The sequence below is a fragment of the Aedes albopictus genome, unplaced genomic scaffold, assembly GCF_035046485.1.
Source record: "Aedes albopictus strain Foshan unplaced genomic scaffold, AalbF5 HiC_scaffold_25, whole genome shotgun sequence".
NCBI classification, from domain to species: Eukaryota; Metazoa; Arthropoda; class Insecta; order Diptera; family Culicidae; genus Aedes; species Aedes albopictus.
Genome location: NW_026917035.1, coordinates 1 through 20517, shown reverse-complemented (window position 1 = coordinate 20517; position 20517 = coordinate 1). Strand labels below are relative to the sequence as shown.

The window sequence follows — 20517 nt, the reverse complement described above, 5'->3', positions numbered from 1 at the left end:
TACCCGGAATACCCCATTTCCCGGAAAGGCAATTCTAGGAAAACCAGAGACATCAGAAGATATTTTAGAATCTTTAAACAAGATCTAGTTTTTTGTTTTTTATTACGACGAATTTTATCAATAGATGATCAATTTCCAGAAAATCGAGCCTTAAAACAAGTTTTTTTCCCAGATTGTAGAACTTAATCAATGAATGGAACTCAAATTCCAGTTTCAGTTCACTTTACAAAGTAGAGCCAGTATCGTTGAGCCGAATGAACATATTTTGACTGGCTTTTCAATGACAAATTGTTTTTCCTTTTCGTCAAAGGCTGTTCTAGGTGCATTTATATAGTTGAACACTGCTAACTACATAAGAGATTTTCCCTTCTTCAATTTACAGGCTGTTCTTTCTAACGATGTAACGTTACAGAATTGGTTCGCACCCAATTTATTAAATCTATCTGGTATTTTTCCTTCTTAAAAAATGGATTGTTCTTCTGACTTGAAATAACAACACATTTTTTAGAGAAGGAAAAATAGCAGATAGAGTTAATAGTTTTGCCGCCAATCAAATACGCAATGTTGTAACTAGAAAGAACAGCCTTTTAAATACAAAGGGCAAATCTCCTATATAGAAAGTAGCACGTGCCAATAAAACACATGGTAACCAACATGTGTTTTATTGGCATTTGCTGCTTTCTATATAGGAGATTTGCCCTTCTTTATTTAATAGGATGTTCTTTCTACCCGCATAGTTGTGAACAAAAAGCATACTATCTGACATGCTGTCCGCAACCACTTGCTACTATACCTGAACAATATGACATGATACCCAGCCTAACTTCAAATGGTAATGTTAGTATATTGTAGTATACCACTTGACAAATTGTAATGGGCTGTTTCACAATATGACGAATAGGCTGTTAAGTTAGGTTACAATAAAAAATCAGCTTTTTTCTCGAACAAAATTTTCGCAAAACAATAAGCCAAGGTGTTGACTTATTGTTCATTTTTTGATGCGATAATTTCAAGAGATATTGTTGTAAAATTGTTGAACCATACATGGGCATCATGATGTCTGGTCTTATGGTATATTGTTCATTTATAGCTGCAATGACAATATGTAGTACGGTTCTTTTTCATTTGTTCTACTGACGGCAGTTGCTTGCTCTGGCAAGTTGAGGTGCTGGCAGCCGATCGAGGCTGCTGCAGTCCACCAGTACCACCGAGGTGAAGTCACAGGGACTTCACAGCCTGCGGGCATCTCTGGGAAGGAGCTCCCTACCGCTCCTGCTCCCACCTGGCTCCGTCTCTGCGGAGACGTGTGCACATCCGGTGAGGCCAAACCGGCCAATAGCCAGCCACATCCCAACCCCATATACAGTCCACTGCGGTAAGTATCCAACAATATGAGAGAAACAAAAGGAGGGTATAAAGTGAGAGTGTTACGTAATCAGGCAATAGGAAGCAATCAGTGAAGTACTAGATTGAAAGTAGTGAGCTGGATTTTTGTATGGTGAGATGATCAGTTCTCCATTTCTGCAATGAAATGGTGCAAACAGCGTGGGTTATATGATTTCTTGACTAATTTGATGGTATTTGAGCAAAAGTTTGGGTAACTGTGTTGTTGTATTATTTATTTCTTGCAACTTCAACAACACGGTTATCCAAACTTTTGCTCAAACAGCATCAAATTAGTCAAGCAATCATATAACCCACGCTGTTTGCACCATTTCATTGCAGGAATGGAGAACTGATCATCTCACCATACAAAAATCCAGCTCACTACTTTCAATCTAGTACTTCACTGATTGCTTCCTATTATCATAAGAAACTAGTAGATTAATTTGTTTAAGTGTATGCCATCCAAAGCCAACCAAAACAAACACCGACCAGTAGACCTAAACTAGCTTGAAAACTAAACCTGGTCCCAAATTATATTGCGAAAGTGCCGTGACGTGTCGAGACAAAAGCCATTTCCGCCGTGTGGTAGAAAAGAGTGCGACAGAACCGAAAAAACGCACGGAGTGAACGGACGCAGTCATAGCAGCCGGGGAGCAGATTTCTGGAGGCCGAGTGTTCAACTTTACAGAATAAGCCATTGTTGGCCGAAGCTTGTGAGTGCGGGCATAAAAACGTGAGGAATCTTGGTGTCTAATTGTGTTTTTCTCGGCAGACGAATCTCGCTCCATAGGGAACGATCGGGAGTCCGCGAGTTAGTTGCCGGAGTAAGAAGCACGTGGGATTAGAAGGCAGACTGAGCTTCACCTTTTGGTGCAACACGTAAGTGCAAATGATAGCGTATTACAGTTCGTGTATTAAAAACCAGCCGCACCACAGGAATATCAGTACTCCGGTCCCTTGCTTCGTGTTTCGCAGACAACTGCCGATCGCCCAGAAATCTCCGCCGGCGCACTGTCACGTGGATTGTGAGTGGTAGGTACGGAATAATACTCCAACTCCGCGACAGACAATAAGACCGTCGTTCCTTCCAGCAGACTCACTCCAATCTTCAAGCGTCGAACGGGCGGGTCAAATTCTAGTGCAGGAACCCGAACAAACAAGCAGCCCCGTCACAGGGTAAGAAACGCCGTTTCAGTTTAATGGAACCTTCTGCTAATGGATGGATTCGTTAGGGCTTTGTTTGTACCCCACAGATTGCGACTGCGTAACCTCCAAGAAGCGAAGCAGGCGAGCACATCCGAATCGGCCCTCGTTCAGACAGCGCGACGTTTCGTACTCCTCGGTACGCAATCCCTCAGCCATCGGTCGCCCGCGGCGATAGCGTCAACTCAGATCCAGTGGAGAGGACACGGTAGGGCACCCGCGGGAATTGGAAGGGCATCGGAAGACAAGCTTTTCTGGTGAGGCCCCGAGTCAACGCAACCCGGGGTGCGGTGCGCCAAACCAACCGCAGGCCAAGTGAATGCTCGAGGTCCCGCTCGCTCCAGAAGGTCCAACAGAGCAGCACGGTCTACCTCGCTCCTGCCGGCCAAATAGAGGCCAACGGTCCGGCACGTCACCAGAAGGCACAGTTGAGGGCGCATGAGAGAAAACGGTCGAAAAGTCGATCCAACGGTCGGTGAGCGAACTATACATAGACTTTGTAAAACGATGCATTAATATTAAGAAGCAAGCGTAGGGAAAGCTAGGCTCTAAAATGGGCAATAAATTATATGTAAGAATGCTATAAATTTGGGTTGCACGTTGTGATATTTGGCGTATTCCTTACACACCGTGGTGGGAAGGTATGCAGTAAGTTAACAAGAGCTACAGATGAATTTAATACAGTATACTCTTCTTTGAATTAGTCATTCAAGTTTTGACTTTCCCATTTATGAAGATTTTCATTTCAACGTTTTATTTTTGTTTTTTTTTGTTCGCGTCTGATGTGTAGGTTTCAGAGGTGTTGTCGAAGGACGAGCCGACTTTTTTATTGCTTGAGCTAATACAGTCCGGATTCGCTGGTTGGGTCACGACTGCGCCCCGATTAGCGAATCGTATTCGTTCGTTGGGGCAACAGGAAACAATCAGCTGCGTTTTTGCTAGAGTGCCGGTAGAGGCGCTTTTCTGATAAATGCGGTAAACGTGATAACAGTGTAAAGTAACGGCGAAGGTTACGCTATGCGATCGCAGACGGCGCTCGTGTTCCATGTGCTTTTCACATATACAGCGGCGCCGCCTACACCTATCCAATCGGAAACATCATGCGCAGCACGGGTGGAAAATGCCAGTCAGAAAAAAAGAAGTAAACAGCTTGCAATTTGTATGGTGGCGTAATAAATTCTCTATTACTGTAATGAATCCGGAAGAAACGCATAGGTATAATGATTTTGTTTCTAATTTGCAACTTTTTGCCCCAAGGCACAAATCTCTGCGATGCGGAACAAGTGCAAGTCAGCGATTTGTCCATACAAGAAAAATGATTTTACTTTTAATGTGGTGGCGCCATCTCTGAGAAAAACAAGCTTTGATTTCTTAATATTGGGTTTTGCCCCAACCAGTGAACATTCAACCATCGAGACAGCCCATCTTACGAGCTCTCAACGAACGAATCGTCACTGTATTGACTAATCTGTAACCCACCTATAGAGCTCGCAAATAGTATGGAAACTTAAAACCAAGTGTATACAGGTTATAAACTATGCGAAAAATGCATCCGTTACCATTTTATTAGATATTATTCCTTTTTTTGTGTTTAGGCTATTCTTTTGAATGTTTCTTTTGGAATTATACACGGAGACAAATTTCGTTCGTTCGAAACAAAAATATTCATGTTTATTCGGTAAACTGATAAAACGTTTAAATCTAAAATTTTAGCTTTTTAAACTAACTCAATTACACATTTATTTTGACATCACCCATTGAGGAGACCCCCGTTTCGCCGTCGAGAACATAAACAAAACTCACAAGTTGCAGCTGCAACATCAAACAAGATTTCCTCCTGCAAAAAAGGCAAAATTCACCGAAAGTCTCCACGAAATCCCGTTGTTTTCGGGAGCATATGTTATCTAATAGATGTATACAAGATGTTAGCATTGAAAGTACAACATGGGAGGTGGATTTTCCAGCGAAGGAATGACCAGGGTTGGTCAACTCTGAGGAGAATTTATAGAGTAGTGCATTTTTTTCACGCAGCACCCACAGCTTGCTTGATCTGATTCGCTCTACCAATCATCGCTCTCACTTCACGATGCTCTTTTGTGAAATCTCACCCGCGAGATAGTGTAGCACATTCTCTTACACTTTCCCAGTAAAGAGCACTCAAGCAACAGTATGCTTGAACAAAAAAAAACAGCTTTTGGAAGTACTACACTCTACTTTGAAATCGGTAGCCTTGGTTAGAACCCTTGTCAAAACCATGATTGATGAAAGGTCCCTAAGCATCGATTCCATTCCGGTCTGATCGAGGCTCATCCGAGTCTGTCCGAATCACGGACTCATGGCACAGCATGGACAAGAACTTGGTTATGATTTGAAGAACGTCGATGTCTTGGGGTCGACCAGGTCTTAGCACGGTACCAGCCCAGTGCACAGCATTGTGCAGTGTATAGTGAAAGCTGTGTATCCCTTCCTAGTTTTCGGGAAGCTCCAGTTCGTCACAGGTTTGCATGAATGTATGCGAATGATTGAGATTGGAATAATTTGGGAAACCCGAGCTTATGAAGCGCGACTTTAAATAATTATTTCCTTGAAAAAAATCAATCAATATATGACGCGGGGCCTTGGCGAGTTCGTTCCAGGGCACGGTATACAATACTGTTATCTCTATTCGGGGCACTGATGGAATTCTTACTAAACACGGTTGCTGCTCAACCGGGCCTAGTGCCTGGCCCCAACGCCAGCGCGGCCTGATGACAACTTTTTTTTTTACAATAAAGCCCAGTAGAATCTCTGTACACCACTGCACAATGGGTCCAGAGCCGTATTTACGAAGACAAAAATGTTTGTGCCTAAACCATAAGTTTTAGATACATGGTGTCTTTGGGAAACTTTCTTCTTATTTTTCGACCTTTTTTCTCATTATTGTGAAATTAGGGTGGTCCCTCTAGTTTCGCTGATCCAAACATCTGCTTTTTAATAGTTTTATGTACGTTCACAAAATGTTCTACAAAGTTGTAAAGGAACTTATTTAGAGCAAGTTTGCCGAAGAAACCATTATTCTATCTCTTATGGTTTCAAACTTATAGTTTTTTAAAAGATTCATGTTAGGGTGATCCATGAATTTCAGTTTTCCTGAAATAACTTTTAATGCGTTCGTTTCTCGTAAATACTTTGTTTCGAGCACTTTTAGAACTATCAACGACGCATATTTTTTCCAAAGAGCTCAAAGTTCTAACTCTCATAGTTAGGAAGATATTGGCATTTTTCTTCAAAAAATCACTTTTTTTCAAAATGTCATATCTCAAAAAGGAGCAAATGGATTTTCAATCTCCCGGTTGCATTGGGAAGATCGTACTCTATTCTATTTATGGTGAAAAAACTGCAGGTACCTTTTTTGTGTAAAGCTTTTTATTGAATTTTGAAAATACGATTTTTTTTCATGGAAAAGCAGTTGTAACTTTGAAAATCGATGAGATACAAGCTTGGCGTCTTCGACAAAATTGTGAGTTTTTGGCTGCTGTAAAAGTGCCCAGAACAAAGTATTGCGAAAAAATCAACACATAAAATTATATTGAGTAAAAACAGATTTTCATATGAAAAATGACACATTTCAAGCAAATTCAACTCGTCTTTGTTAGATAGATCAAAGTAGCTTGGTAAATGGTCATCCATTTCATTGTAGAACCAATGTTTATTTATACTGTCATTACCATTTAGGCACAATGTTGATAAGATATTGTAAATCATGTAACTTTGATAGGCTTTTACGTTAACCTAAACATATACTAGTGATTGACATTTTCACTATCCATACATTGAAGTGATGAAATTGAAATTAAATTAATGGAAATCAGCTCAAAATCACATTTTAAGTTGAGTTCATTGACGAATTATAGATTATGAGCAAATTTAAACATTTTCGACATGGTTACTTCGATCTATCTAACAAAAACTAGTCGAGTTTGCTGAAATTGTTCCGCTTTCCATATGAAAATCTGTTTTTACTCAATATAATTTTATGTGTTGATTTTTTCACAATACTTTGTTCTGGGCACTTTCATAGCAGCCAAAAACTCACAATTTTGTCGAAGATGCTAAGTTTGTATCTCATCGATTTTCAAAGTTACAACTGATTTTCCATGAAAAAAATCGTATTTTCAAAATTAAATAAAAAGCTTTAAACAAAAAAGGTCCCTACAGTTTTTTGATTTTTATTTGATTTTATTTTATTTTCATCTTCAACACTAGGTTGTACAGACTTTGGCTTAACTTAGATATCTTATTCTATTGAATGTTTTAATCTACTTCATATATAGATACAGAGAGCACACTAAATACAACATATTATCAATGATTTTTTTCATATCAATTAAGCAACAACATGAATATTCCTGAGAACTACTTTCATCAAAATTTACATTGATCATCAAAACAGAGTACAACAAGTTACCCAACTACAGACAAATTTCCATTCAACAATCATATAAACAAAATCAAAGCCATTTCCACAAAATTGTTACAAATTACACAATTACATTAAACATGTCTTTACTCTTATTCACTTTAAATAATTACATTTGGTCTCCAAATCGTTCTACCCAAACAAACAAATTCTCTGAATTTAATTCCAGTTGGCCACGTAGAGAGACTTAAAGCCGTCTTTTTCCATCTAACATTTAAAACAATTTTAAAAGATACATATTCGAGCTGACTAATATCCTTCCAACTAGGTACTAGTTTTGAGACATTAATTTCTTCTTCGTCTTCTATCCCGATTGATTTACGGACCATACATTCAACATCACTAATATTGGCGTAGCTATGAATATTAGGGGTTACGTACAAAAGGCTGAATCACATAAGGCTGAATGATCAAAAGGCTGAAAGATATCAAAAGGCTGAAAGATATCAACATGTTGAAAAGTTTTGAAAGTTGTAGAGAATCGAATGAAATGACATTTTGGACATTTATGGCTAATCTATTGGTCTTCGATAAACATTTGACTCGACTTGAAAATGATCATAGGAAACAAAAGAATCTTTGCTCGAAAGTACATTTGGTCAAACGGTCATTTGGTCAAAACCCATTTTACGGAAGAGGAAGTATATGACATTCAATCGATTTGACTATTCATCGAATGGACATCTGGTTACGTGAGCTAACTCTAACTGATGAAAAGAACATAATGTTATGGATTTCGGTATCATAATGTCTATGTTATTTTACTTTCTTCAGTATCATATCGGCCAATACCCCGCTAATACTAAACTATTTTAGCTCAAATTGACAAAGGATTTCGCGAACAATTTATTTCCACTCGTTTGAAGTATTATGTGTGTCAACTCGGAAACTAGGTTGAATGAGTCTTAGATGTAAACAATTGTTCGGGTAATTCGGGTAATAAGCGGTAGTTGAGGCAAAAACTATTGTACCTAACTGTTCTCAAATATGTTTGAACTTTGTTCAGTTCTAAATTTATAACGCGTGCGAGCTCTAAATTGAACACTAGCGAAATCCGCGAAACTGAAATGGCCATACCTCCACCATGTTTCCACATATTTCAAACATTTTGAGCTCATTAGATTCAGAAATTCTTCTGGTATTGGAACCATATCTGAGCGTACCAGTCCGGTCAACATGGGTTTTGGAAAATCTGGATTTCCAATCATATGATTTAATATAATACAGTAACGGAGTTATTGGCATGAATTATCGATAATCATAAAATTGCCTAAACCAATAGAGTCTGATCGTCGGTCCATCAGTTGGCCATTCCTGATTAAGTTTCTCAAGGAACTCCGGGTGACTAAACAGGTTTATTTGCATCACATATCGACAGAAACTATTTCCCCCAATGTTGTGCGCATAAGAATTCAGAACCGAATTGCAGCACTGCAGTGTGAACGCGTTCAATTTGCATTGAAGTTCATACTCGGCACACTGCGATCAAATATATTTGAACATGCAAATTGAACGCGGCATGAACTCGAAAGGACTGAACCCGTACCATGCTGACTAACATGTTACCCTGGTATCTGTGATACTAAAATAGTCATATTTGCGCCATTTCACCCTTCAATTTTGGCCAATCTTTTGTGCTAATTCCTTTTATTGAAGAGTGAACCAGTCCGACGTGTGTTTCGAAAAATCTAAATTCCTGGGGCTGTATTTCAATATCCGAGACCACAATGTCGTACCAAAGGATCTATGATGCATTTCCCTGTGACATAACATAATAACGTCCAAACATGTAGATGCGGCACAAGGTTCTAGTCCTAGGAAAGAAGACACATAGGATTTAATGATGAAGATAAGCGCATGTGAACTCAGAGTCAAATGGGAACCGAGCGGGCGCTCTTAAGCAGCAAAAGCTCTGACAGGCAAGTTCAATGCTTTGTCGACCAAAAAATTTAAAGTGTTCAGTTCATTTTTGGCTCACGTTCTGTTCGAATACAATACTGTTTGTAAGAATAGCCTATTTTATAAGAAGGAGAAACATCTGGTAAAAAGTAAGCAGCTTCAACACCTGAACTTAAATTATGGTGCTTTCAACATTTTGAAAGAAGGAAAACCTTTGATAAAAAAAAAAGATGCAGCTATAACATCCAAACACAGTAAGAACAGCCTATGGGGCCGTCCATAAACCACGTGGTCATTTTTTTGGGACTTCTCAACCCCCCCGCGTGGTCATTAGTCCATACAAAAAATTGTATTTGTCCATACAAAATGGTCATTGGCCAAAACCCCCCCCCCCCTCATGACCACGTGGTTTATGGACAGCCCCTATGTTCAAAAGAAGGGGAAATCTCCGATGAATCGTTTTTAAGAAATATGTGCACGCAGAAGCCCGCTGCATTTTACACATTGGTAAGAATGCCAACACTGAATAGATGCAAATACCTCAAAAGAACAGCCTATTTTTAATAGAAGGAAAAATCACTCACGGAAGAGTTATTAGTATGCAGATATTATCATCAAACCTTTCCGCTTGGTCGTTATACCGTACTATTTGCGGCCACAATACTTACTCTTCCATCAGAGATTTTTCTCGCTTTTTTAGAAAGGCTGTTCTTTCGAGGTAAATGCATAGATCAAAATTTAACCATTCAACTAGGCTGCCTAGTAAACCTCCTTAGCATTAAAATCATTATAACCCATTCGCCTTAGTGGCATTTGAGGCCTGATATCCTTCGGCATAATGACACAGCACCAACGGTAACGACATTTCGGCAAATGCCACTCCGGGGAATAGTATTCCGGAAAATATAATACCTTGTGTAATACCACCTTTTAAATCATTAAACCCTCAGCACGGATTCTATGCATATTTCAAGTTTTGGAATTTGCCATGTTTTCAGCCTTTTGTTATTTCAGCCTTTTGTAATTTCAGCCTTTTGTTACATATCCATAGTTTCAGCCTTTTGTATTCAGCCTTATGTTACCATCCCGAATATTAGACAGAAAAAGCGAAAATGTGTCTTTCTGTTGCACATTCGGTATTGTTGAACCACTGCTCATTTGGGCATCGCTGTCATATTCACTCGCAGGACCAGAATCGACTTGCAGTTTAGTTGATGAAAGCGGACTTGAGGATTGCATGGGCACCTCTGGCGATGGTTGCAGTGTAGCGCTCGACAGCTTGTCTACGATAAATTCAATACGAGCTTTAATGTTCGTAAGCTCAGATTCAATTATCGTGGAGGTATCATTGAGCGGCGTATTCAACGATGAAGTACATCTTTTTTTGTAGAAGGCATCTAAACAATCATCACACATCCAAAGCATATTCTTTGCTGCTAAGCTCACTGTGTGCGATTCCAACAGTCCAACACAATCAGCATGGTAGCTTTTGCTACAATCTCCTTCACACACAACGAACGGTTCGCATGTAGCATCTATCAAAGAATGGCATTTGTTGCACTCCATTGTAAACAGTTCGTGATGGTCAGGAATTCCACACTTAAACCTCGATTTATTTCAAGCGCCTGCAGACCACAGAGTTAATTTTCACAATTATGAAAAGCGGTTTCTACTAACGAAAACGTTCACAGCGAAATAAATACAAAACGTCTACTATTTCTACGGAAAAACACGTTAAAAAGAGACCACGATCGCGTTGAACGTTTGTTGCCGGCGTAGCGAGGCGAGTTTTTCACCATAAATAGAACAGAGTACGATCTTTCCAATGCAACCGGTAGATTGAAAATCCATTTGCTCCTTTTTGAGATATGACATTTTGAAAAAAAGTGATTTTTCGAAGAAAAATGCCAATATATTTTTAACTATGAGAGTTAGAACTTTGAGCTCTTCGGAAAAAAAATGCGTCGTTGATAGTTCTAAAAGTGCTCGGAACAAAGTATTTACGAGAAACGAACGAATTAAAAGTTATTTCAGGAAAACTGAAATTCATGGATCACCCTAACATGAATTTAAAAAAAAAATATAAGTTAGGAACCATAAGAGATAGAATAATGGTTTCTTCGGCAAACTTGCTCTAAATAAGTTCTTTTACAACTTTGTAGAACATTTTGTGAACGTACATAAAACTATTCCCGACACGAATGCCTACTATGGTAAAGTGTCGTAAATAAATAAATAATAATAATAATAATAAAACTATTAAAAAGCAGATGTTTGGATCCGCGAAACTAGAGGGACCACCCTAATTTCACAATAATGAGAAAAAAGGTCGAAAAATAAGAAAAAAGTTTCCCAAAGACACCATGTATCTAAAACTTATGGCTTAGGCACAAACATTTTTGTCTTCGTAAACACGGCTCTGGACCCATTGTGCACTGCTATGATGATCTCTAGATGATCCCTTTAACCCTAAAAGGGATACCTGGGGTCCATTGGACCCCAGGCGCCTTTCAGAGCTCGTCTTTGATGGAACACACTCAGCGAGGTGACGAAACTGAGGCCATGAAGGTATCCCTTTTAGGGTTAAAATTTACATGCTAGGAATTCGTTTACAGTGGGATTGAATTGTCAGCTGCATTGACAGTTTGCTGTAGCAAATCAGATTTTCACCGCGAGTCTCGTATTCGAGCTTGTGTTGGCATCCATGGCAACATGCATTCGTTCACACTTCCCACACAACCGAGAAAGAAGATGTAGTGCGGATAAATAAACTACTCTTTTCGTGAGAAAATCTCGGTGCACTATGCTCTTTTTTGCGATTTCACTTTTCGGTAAAGAGATAATTTTTTTTTTTGAAATCAAAGAGCGTCAAAGCACACTTATCTATGCCGCACTGAAATTTGCACTTTTTAAGGGCAAGAGCGAGAATTGACCAACCCTGGGAATGACTTTATAAATTTAATGGGAAAACAAATATTTCTGTAGGGTCGACCCGCCACAAAAAAAAAAAAACAAAAATATTTACATTTATTTCTTACATCATCTGTCAGAAGATGCATTTTTATTTTAAACACGGATTGCATTTGCTTCAAATGTGACGTTCGATTTGCTACAAACAGTTTTATTATTGTTGCCTGAACAAATTGACAATTTATTTGAATTTACCTCAAATATTTTTTATTTTAACAGTTTTTTCTGCGTGTAGCTGCCAGAATTGTCATTTAAAATTTTCTTTCATTAAACAATGGCTGTTCATTCAAACTGTAGTGATAAAACTGATGGCATCATAACTGCTTATATGTTTTAATGTTTTCTCGAAGATTTGGAAATAACACTGAAAGCCCTGCTTGAATTCTTCAATGAATACCAACCAAAATGAGTCAATTATTGTGTATTTCATGAAAAGGTTGAAATTTAATGAGTCTGGGAATAGCGATAACAGTTTTCCGGGAAATGTTATATTCCGGAAAATGGATTTCCGGGAAATGGGTCATTCCGGGAAATGTTTTCCGGGGAATGTCTTTCCGGAAAATGATTTTCCGGGAAATGTCATAGAATCAGTAGAAATTTTTCTCGGTGTGCACTTTAATTCTTCACCCTCTGACTGTCAAAGTAAATCTAATCCTATCGCTAAACAGCTGATCTCCTAGAGGTCGGCTAGTGGTAATCCATGTATGAACGCTGACCCGAGCATAGCCGATCGAGTACAGCGTTGCCAGGAAAACCGGGCAAAAACTACCTGGGCCAGTTTACCGTTGAACGACAGATTTCCATTTTCGCGCAATTCTGTCGGAATGTGTTTGAGAACTGTTGGGTTGTTGCTGTTCCACTTCCGTAAAGAAACCCCTCCGAGATGCAGCAACTCCATCAGCTGACGGCATGTTTCGCTGACTTCTTTCAAGTTATCATTTCCAGCTGACGCGTCGTCGACATTGATTCGTTTAGTAACAACTTGCGCACCAAGAGGATATTTCTGCCACTCTAGAGCATGTTGCAAATTTCTTTAGATTTTGAGGAGAATTATCAAGCCTGGTTGGAATATATAGCGAAATTGATAGAGTCTCCGAAATAATTCATTGTTTTGAGGATTTTTTCAGAGCCCATTGTTAGATCAGATCACTGTTAGAATTGTTTTTATAAGATGAGATCAAGGAGGTTTAAAAAAAATTGGTGCTGTGAAATGCTCCGGAAAAAAAATCGACCATACCTGTAGCTCAGCAACCCTCAAAAATATATGGAAAATACAAAAAAAAAAAACATTAAATATATGTTTTATCAAGTCCCTTTGTAACCCCCCAAGACTGAAATAAACATCTCTAGGATCGTGGCATTCCTGCAACCTCCTAAAACGACCTGAAAACCAATGGAACGGCATGAAGGGCCTAGGTATCCCACTAAAATTCCTCTGAAGCCCCCGGATATTTATCTTGAACCCCAGGAAACCACCCTGAAATCCCCGAGAAACTCCTGAAGTCTCCCTGAAACTCCTCCAAATGCCTTAAAACGCATTAAATAACCCCAAGACCCCTAGTAAGCTTCTCTGAAACGGTCTAGAAACCCCCTGAAATTGCATATAACCCCCTGTGTTTGAGACCCCTGGGAACTCCTCTGAAAATCCAGGGTATCAGGTATCAGAAGGCCGGCTCCAGAGGTACGTTATCCTCCATTTGGGCCATTTGTGCCATCGCCAAAATAATAGCCTATTTCATCATCATCTACCTGAGGGAAAAGGAAGGAAATAAGGATAAGGATGGTGATAAGGACAGGTAGGGAAATAGAAAAAAAAAAATACTCTGGAAGAGGGTACTAACGCATAAGCGTACCACAAAGGGTTCAAACAGCGCCCTGAAAAGGGCACTGTAACACATAAAGCGAAAGAGAGCCTATAGCTCTATACCACAGCGGGTTAAGAACAACAGAATATCCTGAAGATTCAGGTTTCTGAAGTCAGTTTCACTTAATAAGTGTTAACCGAATACTCGGAAACGCAGTTGCGCAAAACCTGGACAGTTACATATCAAATGATACGAAGTTCCATAATCGGATTCACAGCTATCACGTGCAAATGAATTAGCTTGCTGAATATTCGCCATGTGATAGCTGAGTCGGCAGTGGCCAGTCAATGCTTTGACCAGAATGCTGCAATTCTGCTTTGACAGATTTGTAAGATACTTCGCCACCCTTGGAGATGGCTGAGTTCAATACAATTTGGTTTGACGACATGATTCCCAACTATTCCAGTATTGTCTGTGTTGAGTGGCAGCCCAGGTGTGAAACTGAAGCTTTACCCAACACTTCGATATCGGAAAAGCTGGCCCAGGGCCAATGAACCCAAGCAACACACATGTTATAATAAAGTTAAGACAGCGCAAGTTTTGGTTGTATATAAGTTTATTTGACGTAATTCTAACATTGTGTTGAAATAACGTAAAATAAACTTCTATACAACCAAAACTTGCGCTGTCGTAACTATTATATAACATGTGTGTTGCTTGGGAAGTCATGTGATGCTCCAGTGCGAGCTAACTCATCAGCCAATTCATTTCCAGCGATGGAATAATGGCCAGGTGAACAGCGTTTGCTGAATTCAGCTCCTCGATTTGAGTTCGACAAGCGATAACTATCTTAGACCTGGAGTTGGCCGAAGCAAGTGCTTTAATAGCAGCCTGGCTATCTAAACAGAAGTATATTACTTTGCCCATTACGTGCTGCTGAAGTGCTGATTGCACTCCGCACATAAGAGCAAAGATTTCAGCCTGAATAACGGTGCAGTGTCTACCAAGTGAGTAAGACTGATGCAGCCTTAGCTCACGAGAATATACACCAGCACCTGCTCGACCTTCGAGAAGGGAGCCATCAGTGTAACATACGATGCCGTCTGAAATACTTCTTTCCAGATCACCAGATGTCCACTCTTCCCGGGAAGGGAATTTCGTGGAAAATGTCCTATATGGAAAATTACAAGCAATTGTAAGATCACTTGGAGCAAGGACAATTTTGTCCCAATTCACCAAAAGTGGAAACAACGAGGTGTGTGTTGATGTGCGATTCACAGGAGTTTCCTTTAGTAAACCGAGTACCCGTAGACGGTAAGTGCAAGAAAGTGCTTCTTGTTTGAGATAAATGTGTAGTGGAGCAACGTCAAAGAGAACTTCGAGCGCTGCCGTGGGAGATGAAGAGAAGGCTCCAGACATCGTCATTAAGCACATCCTTTGGAGATGGCCTTACTTTCATTGGACGGTTCTTATTTCGCCCTTTTGCCACAACACAAAACATCCATAAGCCAATATTGGCCGAACAACAGTTGTGTAGATCCATTTGATATACTTGGGTTTCAGACCCCAAGTATTACCAAAGGTTCGCCGGCATTGCCCGAAGGCCATACAAGCTTTCTTGATTCTGAACTCAATGTGAGGTGTCCAGGAAAGCTTGGAATCAAGAATGACTCCAACGTACTTTACCTGTTCAGTCACATCGATTTCAGAATCAAAGAGACGCAAAGGTCGAACGCCATTACGGTTTCGCCATTCCGTAAAAAGATCAATAGATGTTTTACTCGGATTAACCGAAAGGCCATATTAGCGACACCAACCCTCAACTACCCGAAGAGCGTTTTGCATCAGGTCGAAAAGGGTGCTGATGCACATACCGACTAACAATGTTAGGTAGTCGTCGGCAAAACCATAAGTAGGAAAACCGCTATTATTGAGTTGCCTCAATAGTGTATCTGCTACGAGATTCCACAAAAGTGGTGATAAGACTCCCCCTTGAGGGCATCCACAAACACTCAATTTCCTAATCGCCGCTTGACGCAATGTCGAGAAGAGATGTCAGGTTTTGAGCGTTTGGTGAATCCAAATGGAAATCATTGGAGATATACCGTGGCCCCGTGCGGCTTCCAATATGGCATCGAAAGGTACATTGTCAAAGGCACCTTCGATATCTAAAAAAAACACCCAAGCAAGATTGCTTTTGAGCGAATGCTTTCTCGATATCGTAAACAACCTTGTGTAAAAGAATCACAGTGGACTTACCAGATTGGTAGGCATGTTGGTTCACATGAAGAGGCACGTTGGCCAGATGAACATCACGGATGTGATGATCCACAATGCGTTCTAAGCATTTCAGAAGAAAAGAGGTCAAACTGATAGGTCTGAAGCTCTTTGCTTCTTCATACGACGCACGACCCAGTTTCGGAATGAACTTTACAGTAATATTCCGTCAAGATTTGGAAATATACCCTGTAGCAAAACTGCAAACAAGTACTTTTTTTTTCAAAACATGTTTGAATCCCTTGTTTGTCAATTCCCTTCTGAAGCAAAATAGGATAAATCCCATCTGCTCCAGGAGATTTGAAAGGAGCAAAGCTATTAAGTGCCCACTCAATCGATTCTATAGTTACAATACTCCGAGCCGAGGCCAGAGAATCATAACTACAAGAAAAGACATCAGGTTCATCCGAAGAATTAATATCCGAGGTAATATCCACACATCCAGGGAAGTGTGTGCTGAATAAGTATTCTAGAACTTCCTCATCAGAGGAAGTCAGATCGCCATTTGGCAAACGAAGTTCGTTCACTCGGATATCCTTAGATTTCGAAAGGATTTTGTTTAACCGACTGACTGACTTCACTCAAACTGGAAACATTTGTACAAAGGTTTTTCCAGCCGGATCGTTCAGCAGACCGGAGAGCTTTCCTGTAGGCCTTGCGAGCCGACCTGAACGCCTCCGAACCAGCCGAACTTCGTCTGTTCCAACTCTTTCTACATTGTTTCCTGAGTTTCGCCAGATCAGAGTTCCACCAAGGGGTTCCTCTTGTGATCTTCACAGACCGTAGAGGGCATGCTTCTTCAAAAGCTTCCATGATGAAGGTCGTTGTAGTATCAACGGCATCATCTAAATCACTTGGAGTGTCAATGGATGGTGAGTATCCATGAAATTTGGCCGCAACCAAATCAGTTAAAAGATCCCAGTTTGTTAACCGGGGATTTCTGAAACGCAATGTTTGCGAAGTAACATTTAAATGTTCAAAAAAGATGTAGCGACGGTCAGATAAAGATTCTTCATCTAACACATGCCAATTGGTAAGCTCGTGACTTATTCTACTAGAGCAAAGCGTTATGTCTAACACTTCCTCTCTAGCAGATACCATGAAGGTTGGGCGGTTGCCTATGTTAAGTAATGCAAGATCTGTACTACTTAAGTACTCCATCAAACTGGAGCCTCTCAAGTTAATGTCTGAGCTGCCCCAGATGATATGGTGAGCATTAGCATCACTGTCATAATTAGCGGAAGGCCTTTTGAAGTACAGTATGCGATGACGTGTTTGATAGCATCTGTAGGGGATGGTTCGTCATGCGGTAAATAAACCGAACAATAGACGTATTTCTTGTTGAGGTTTCCAACAGATACATCAATTGTGATAGCACATAAATCTCTGGTGGTTAGTTCAGAGATGAGTGTCGCAACTATTGCGTTGTTGACAAGCACACAGGCTCGAGGCATGACACGCGAGTTTGCCATTTCATGTTTACTGAAAGTAGCAAACACCGGGTTCACAAGGTTTCCTAGATAGAAATTCCCCTTACGGAAGTAAGGTTCTTGGACCAAGGCCACTTGGGCTGCACCATTTTGCATAAGTCTGCAAAGATTGATCGTTGCTGTTCTTTTATGCTGAAGATTGATCTGAGCTATCCTAACCGTAGCCACTACCCAAACTAGGCAAGATTAAACTCTTCGCAACAACAGCACAACAAAGTACAGCAGCAACAAAACCAGATCGGTATCGATTGGAAAACGCCAAAGGCGAGGACACACATAATACACTGTGTAAATCGCATAATGCGAAACCATATAGGTGAAAATTTAAACTAATTAACAACATCTTCATAATCCCGCCCTTATTTAGCCTCAAGTGAGACTAAAGAAGGGCAGCAGATTGTATCGGAGAAACACAAGGTCCACTGCACCATTGCTCCGGTTAGCGCAGTAAGGGCAACATACTGTGGAGGGCGCCCTGGTACTCTACAGGCTCCGTTTGCGGTTAGGTTTTTATTAGACCCCCTAGCCATTCATTCCTAGGCACGGTAAGTATAAAGCCGCATCACACCATGAATTAGGGGTCACCTGTTTAGTGGACTCTTGCCACCAGTGTTGCGAATACTCACTTGCAAGAGTGATACTCGTTTGCTTCTATCTCAGTCCAGAAGCATGCTATCAAATAATGATGTTAGAAGGGCTTTTAGATTGTTGTTTAATCTAAAAGTTTGCCGAATAAAGTAAAGGTCGCAGACGCATACCAAAGTTGTGAGAGAGCTGTGAGTAAGAGGTGAGTAAAATTCGTGTAATTTTTACTCACCTTGTGCTCACAGCTCTCTCACGGATTTGGTATGCGTCTGCGACCTTTACTTTATTCGGCAAACTTTTAGATTAAACTACAATCTAAAACCCCTTCAAACATCATTTTTTGATAACATGCTCCTGGACTGAGATAGAAGCAAGTGAGTATATTTTTTTGCTAGTGAGTATTCCCAACACTGCTTGCCACTGGATCAGGCGGTTCGTAGTGTTATTCTTAGCCAATGGACTACCCGCTTGGCGCACACCCACAGTTGATCAGCAGGAGTAAATCAATTTTATTAAGTATGGTGAAAAGCATCTAAACTTGAATTACTTGAAATAGAAAGCTTTTACTGAAAAAATATTTGGTAGGCTTAATAGTAGTTACCATTGTGCACAACCACTACCAAATATTTTTTCGAATAATGTATTCCACTTCGATGCTATTCACCATACAATATTTTTGCGATTTACTTTTAGCGATTTTTCACGCATAGAAGCTAGCGCCACATTGGTCGATGCGGAGAGTAGGAAAACAGCCGATGTAGTTAATTCATTGAGACAACCGCTACCGACACTACACAGCTATCTAGGCTGATCGAGAAAAGAAGTTAATATTGATGATCAACTTCATACGGGCTCGAACAGCCTACAAAACTCTCTTTTACACCGCTGAGACATCTCTAAACGTCCTGAAACGTCTTGAATCGACTCTGGACTCACTCCGAAAGGCCCCCGGGGGGCGTTCATAAACGACGTAGAATTGTAGGGGGGAGGGTGCGAGCTCTGGCCTAAGTCTACAGTATTTACAATTGTTTTTACAAATTTGTGTATGGCCAAAAGTCTACGACGGTAGAAGGGGGAAAGGGAGGGGTCTAAGATGACCAAAATCTGGTCCACGCGGTTTATAAACAGTCAGCAGGTGGCTTAACGCCGTTAAATCTTAACAGTCGTGCTGATTAGGGTGATGATGAAGATCGGTGGATGTTTTGGTGATTGAACATAACAATCAAACAAGGTTCGTATAGCCGCAGCGGTAAATGCAGGGGTATTCAGCAAGACCAAGCTGAGGAAGAGAGTTTTGATTTCCGGTCAGTCCAGGAACCTTCTGTAATGGAAATTTCTTTGACGTCATTGGGCATAGAGTATCTTCGTGCTTGTCACATGATATACATATGCAAAATGGTCATTGGCAGAGGATGGTATCAGGTAAAAACTGTGGAAGTACTCATAGAACACAAGTCGAGAAGCAGGCTTTGTCCCAGTGAGGACACTACTCCAAGAAGTGGAGAGGAAGAGGAGTATAAAAATCAACTAATAATAACGATAATCAGAGCTAATGATTGAAATGATACTGATTACAAGTGACAAAGCTGTAATAAAACTGAAAAGCATTAGTTATTGCCAATTAACATCGTAACACTGTAGTGTGTATGCTTTGAGATTGTTAAGATGTTTAAATTATTGCTTTTATCGAATTTACTTTCAGGGAACTGACCCGTGACAATGTATTCTCCTCTTATCACAAATCTTCCTAATGCTCCAACGAATATCTCTAGTCATACAATCCTCACACAATCGAGCACAATCTCCAATCAGCAAATTCCAGCTTCCACACGGGTTACCCCCCAAACAACGCGTTCAATTATTTTCAGCTTAATATTCCATTAGCAGGTGATTGATTGAGAAGGCTTCCAGCAGCATTTGTAAGACCGAGCGAGCCGAGCAAGCGATGATGCGCGAGCTTCATTATCATCTCATTGATTCCGGAGCGCGTGAATAACCACCTAATCCCTGACACGACATCGCCCCGAAATTCCTCGAACGTATTCTAACATTTCTCGTCCACGTCCAACTCGACGATGAACTGCGAACGTGCAACGTGCAATCAAACCGGCTGCGATTAGAAAGCTTATTGTGTCGTACACCTCTCATTACCCAACAAGGCCAGGAGAAAGCGCATCTCCTGCTGTCGGACGGAGAGAAAACCACAACCACCTTCGAGGGAAATATCCTCCACATCGACGTCGAAGCAGACGTCGTCGTCATCGATACATATTGATTGAAATGGTAGAGCGTGAAACAACATAGGTATCATCATCGTTAACATTGGGCTTCATCGACGACGGTGGTGGACGCAACATCTCACATGCTGGGAATTTGGATTTAGCCTAAAGTAGTGGACAACTAAACTTTGCCCAAAATCATGGAATCAAAAAACATGGAAACT

The 20517-nt window shown here is 40.4% G+C and overlaps 1 protein-coding gene across 8 annotated transcripts; it reads left to right on the top strand.

Moving 5' to 3' along the window:
* Positions 1–1810: 1810 nt before the first annotated feature.
* On the top strand, positions 1811–3247 carry LOC134284522 (uncharacterized). Of its 8 annotated transcripts, none has more exons than XR_009995819.1 (5): positions 1811–2099; positions 2159–2265; positions 2323–2418; positions 2481–2562; positions 2619–3247. XR_009995819.1 is itself a non-coding variant. In XM_062843486.1 (4 exons), exons 2-4 carry the CDS (start codon positions 2276–2278, stop codon positions 2848–2850), a joined length of 450 nt encoding a protein of 149 aa, XP_062699470.1. In that variant the 5' UTR covers positions 1811–2099; positions 2159–2275; the 3' UTR covers positions 2851–3247. The 8 variants fall into 8 exon arrangements, 1 of the variants encoding a protein (XP_062699470.1); XR_009995821.1 differs by having other exon boundaries at positions 2478–2562; XR_009995816.1 differs by having other exon boundaries at positions 2323–2411; positions 2481–3247.
* The last annotated feature ends 17270 nt before the right edge of the window (positions 3248–20517 follow it).

What these genes read in the sequence shown, in the direction of transcription:
- LOC134284522 (XM_062843486.1), top strand. Translation starts at nt 2,276, where the DNA reads ATGATAGCGTATTACAGTTCGTGTATTAAAAACCAGCCGCACCACAGG. An exon ending in GGCGCACTGTCACGTGGATT is followed by an intron (nt 2,412 to 2,480) that starts GTGAGTGGTAGG and finishes TCCTTCCAGCAG; the next exon opens with ACTCACTCCAATCTTCAAGC. An exon ending in ACAAGCAGCCCCGTCACAGG is followed by an intron (nt 2,563 to 2,618) that starts GTAAGAAACGCC and finishes TGGATTCGTTAG; the next exon opens with GGCTTTGTTTGTACCCCACA.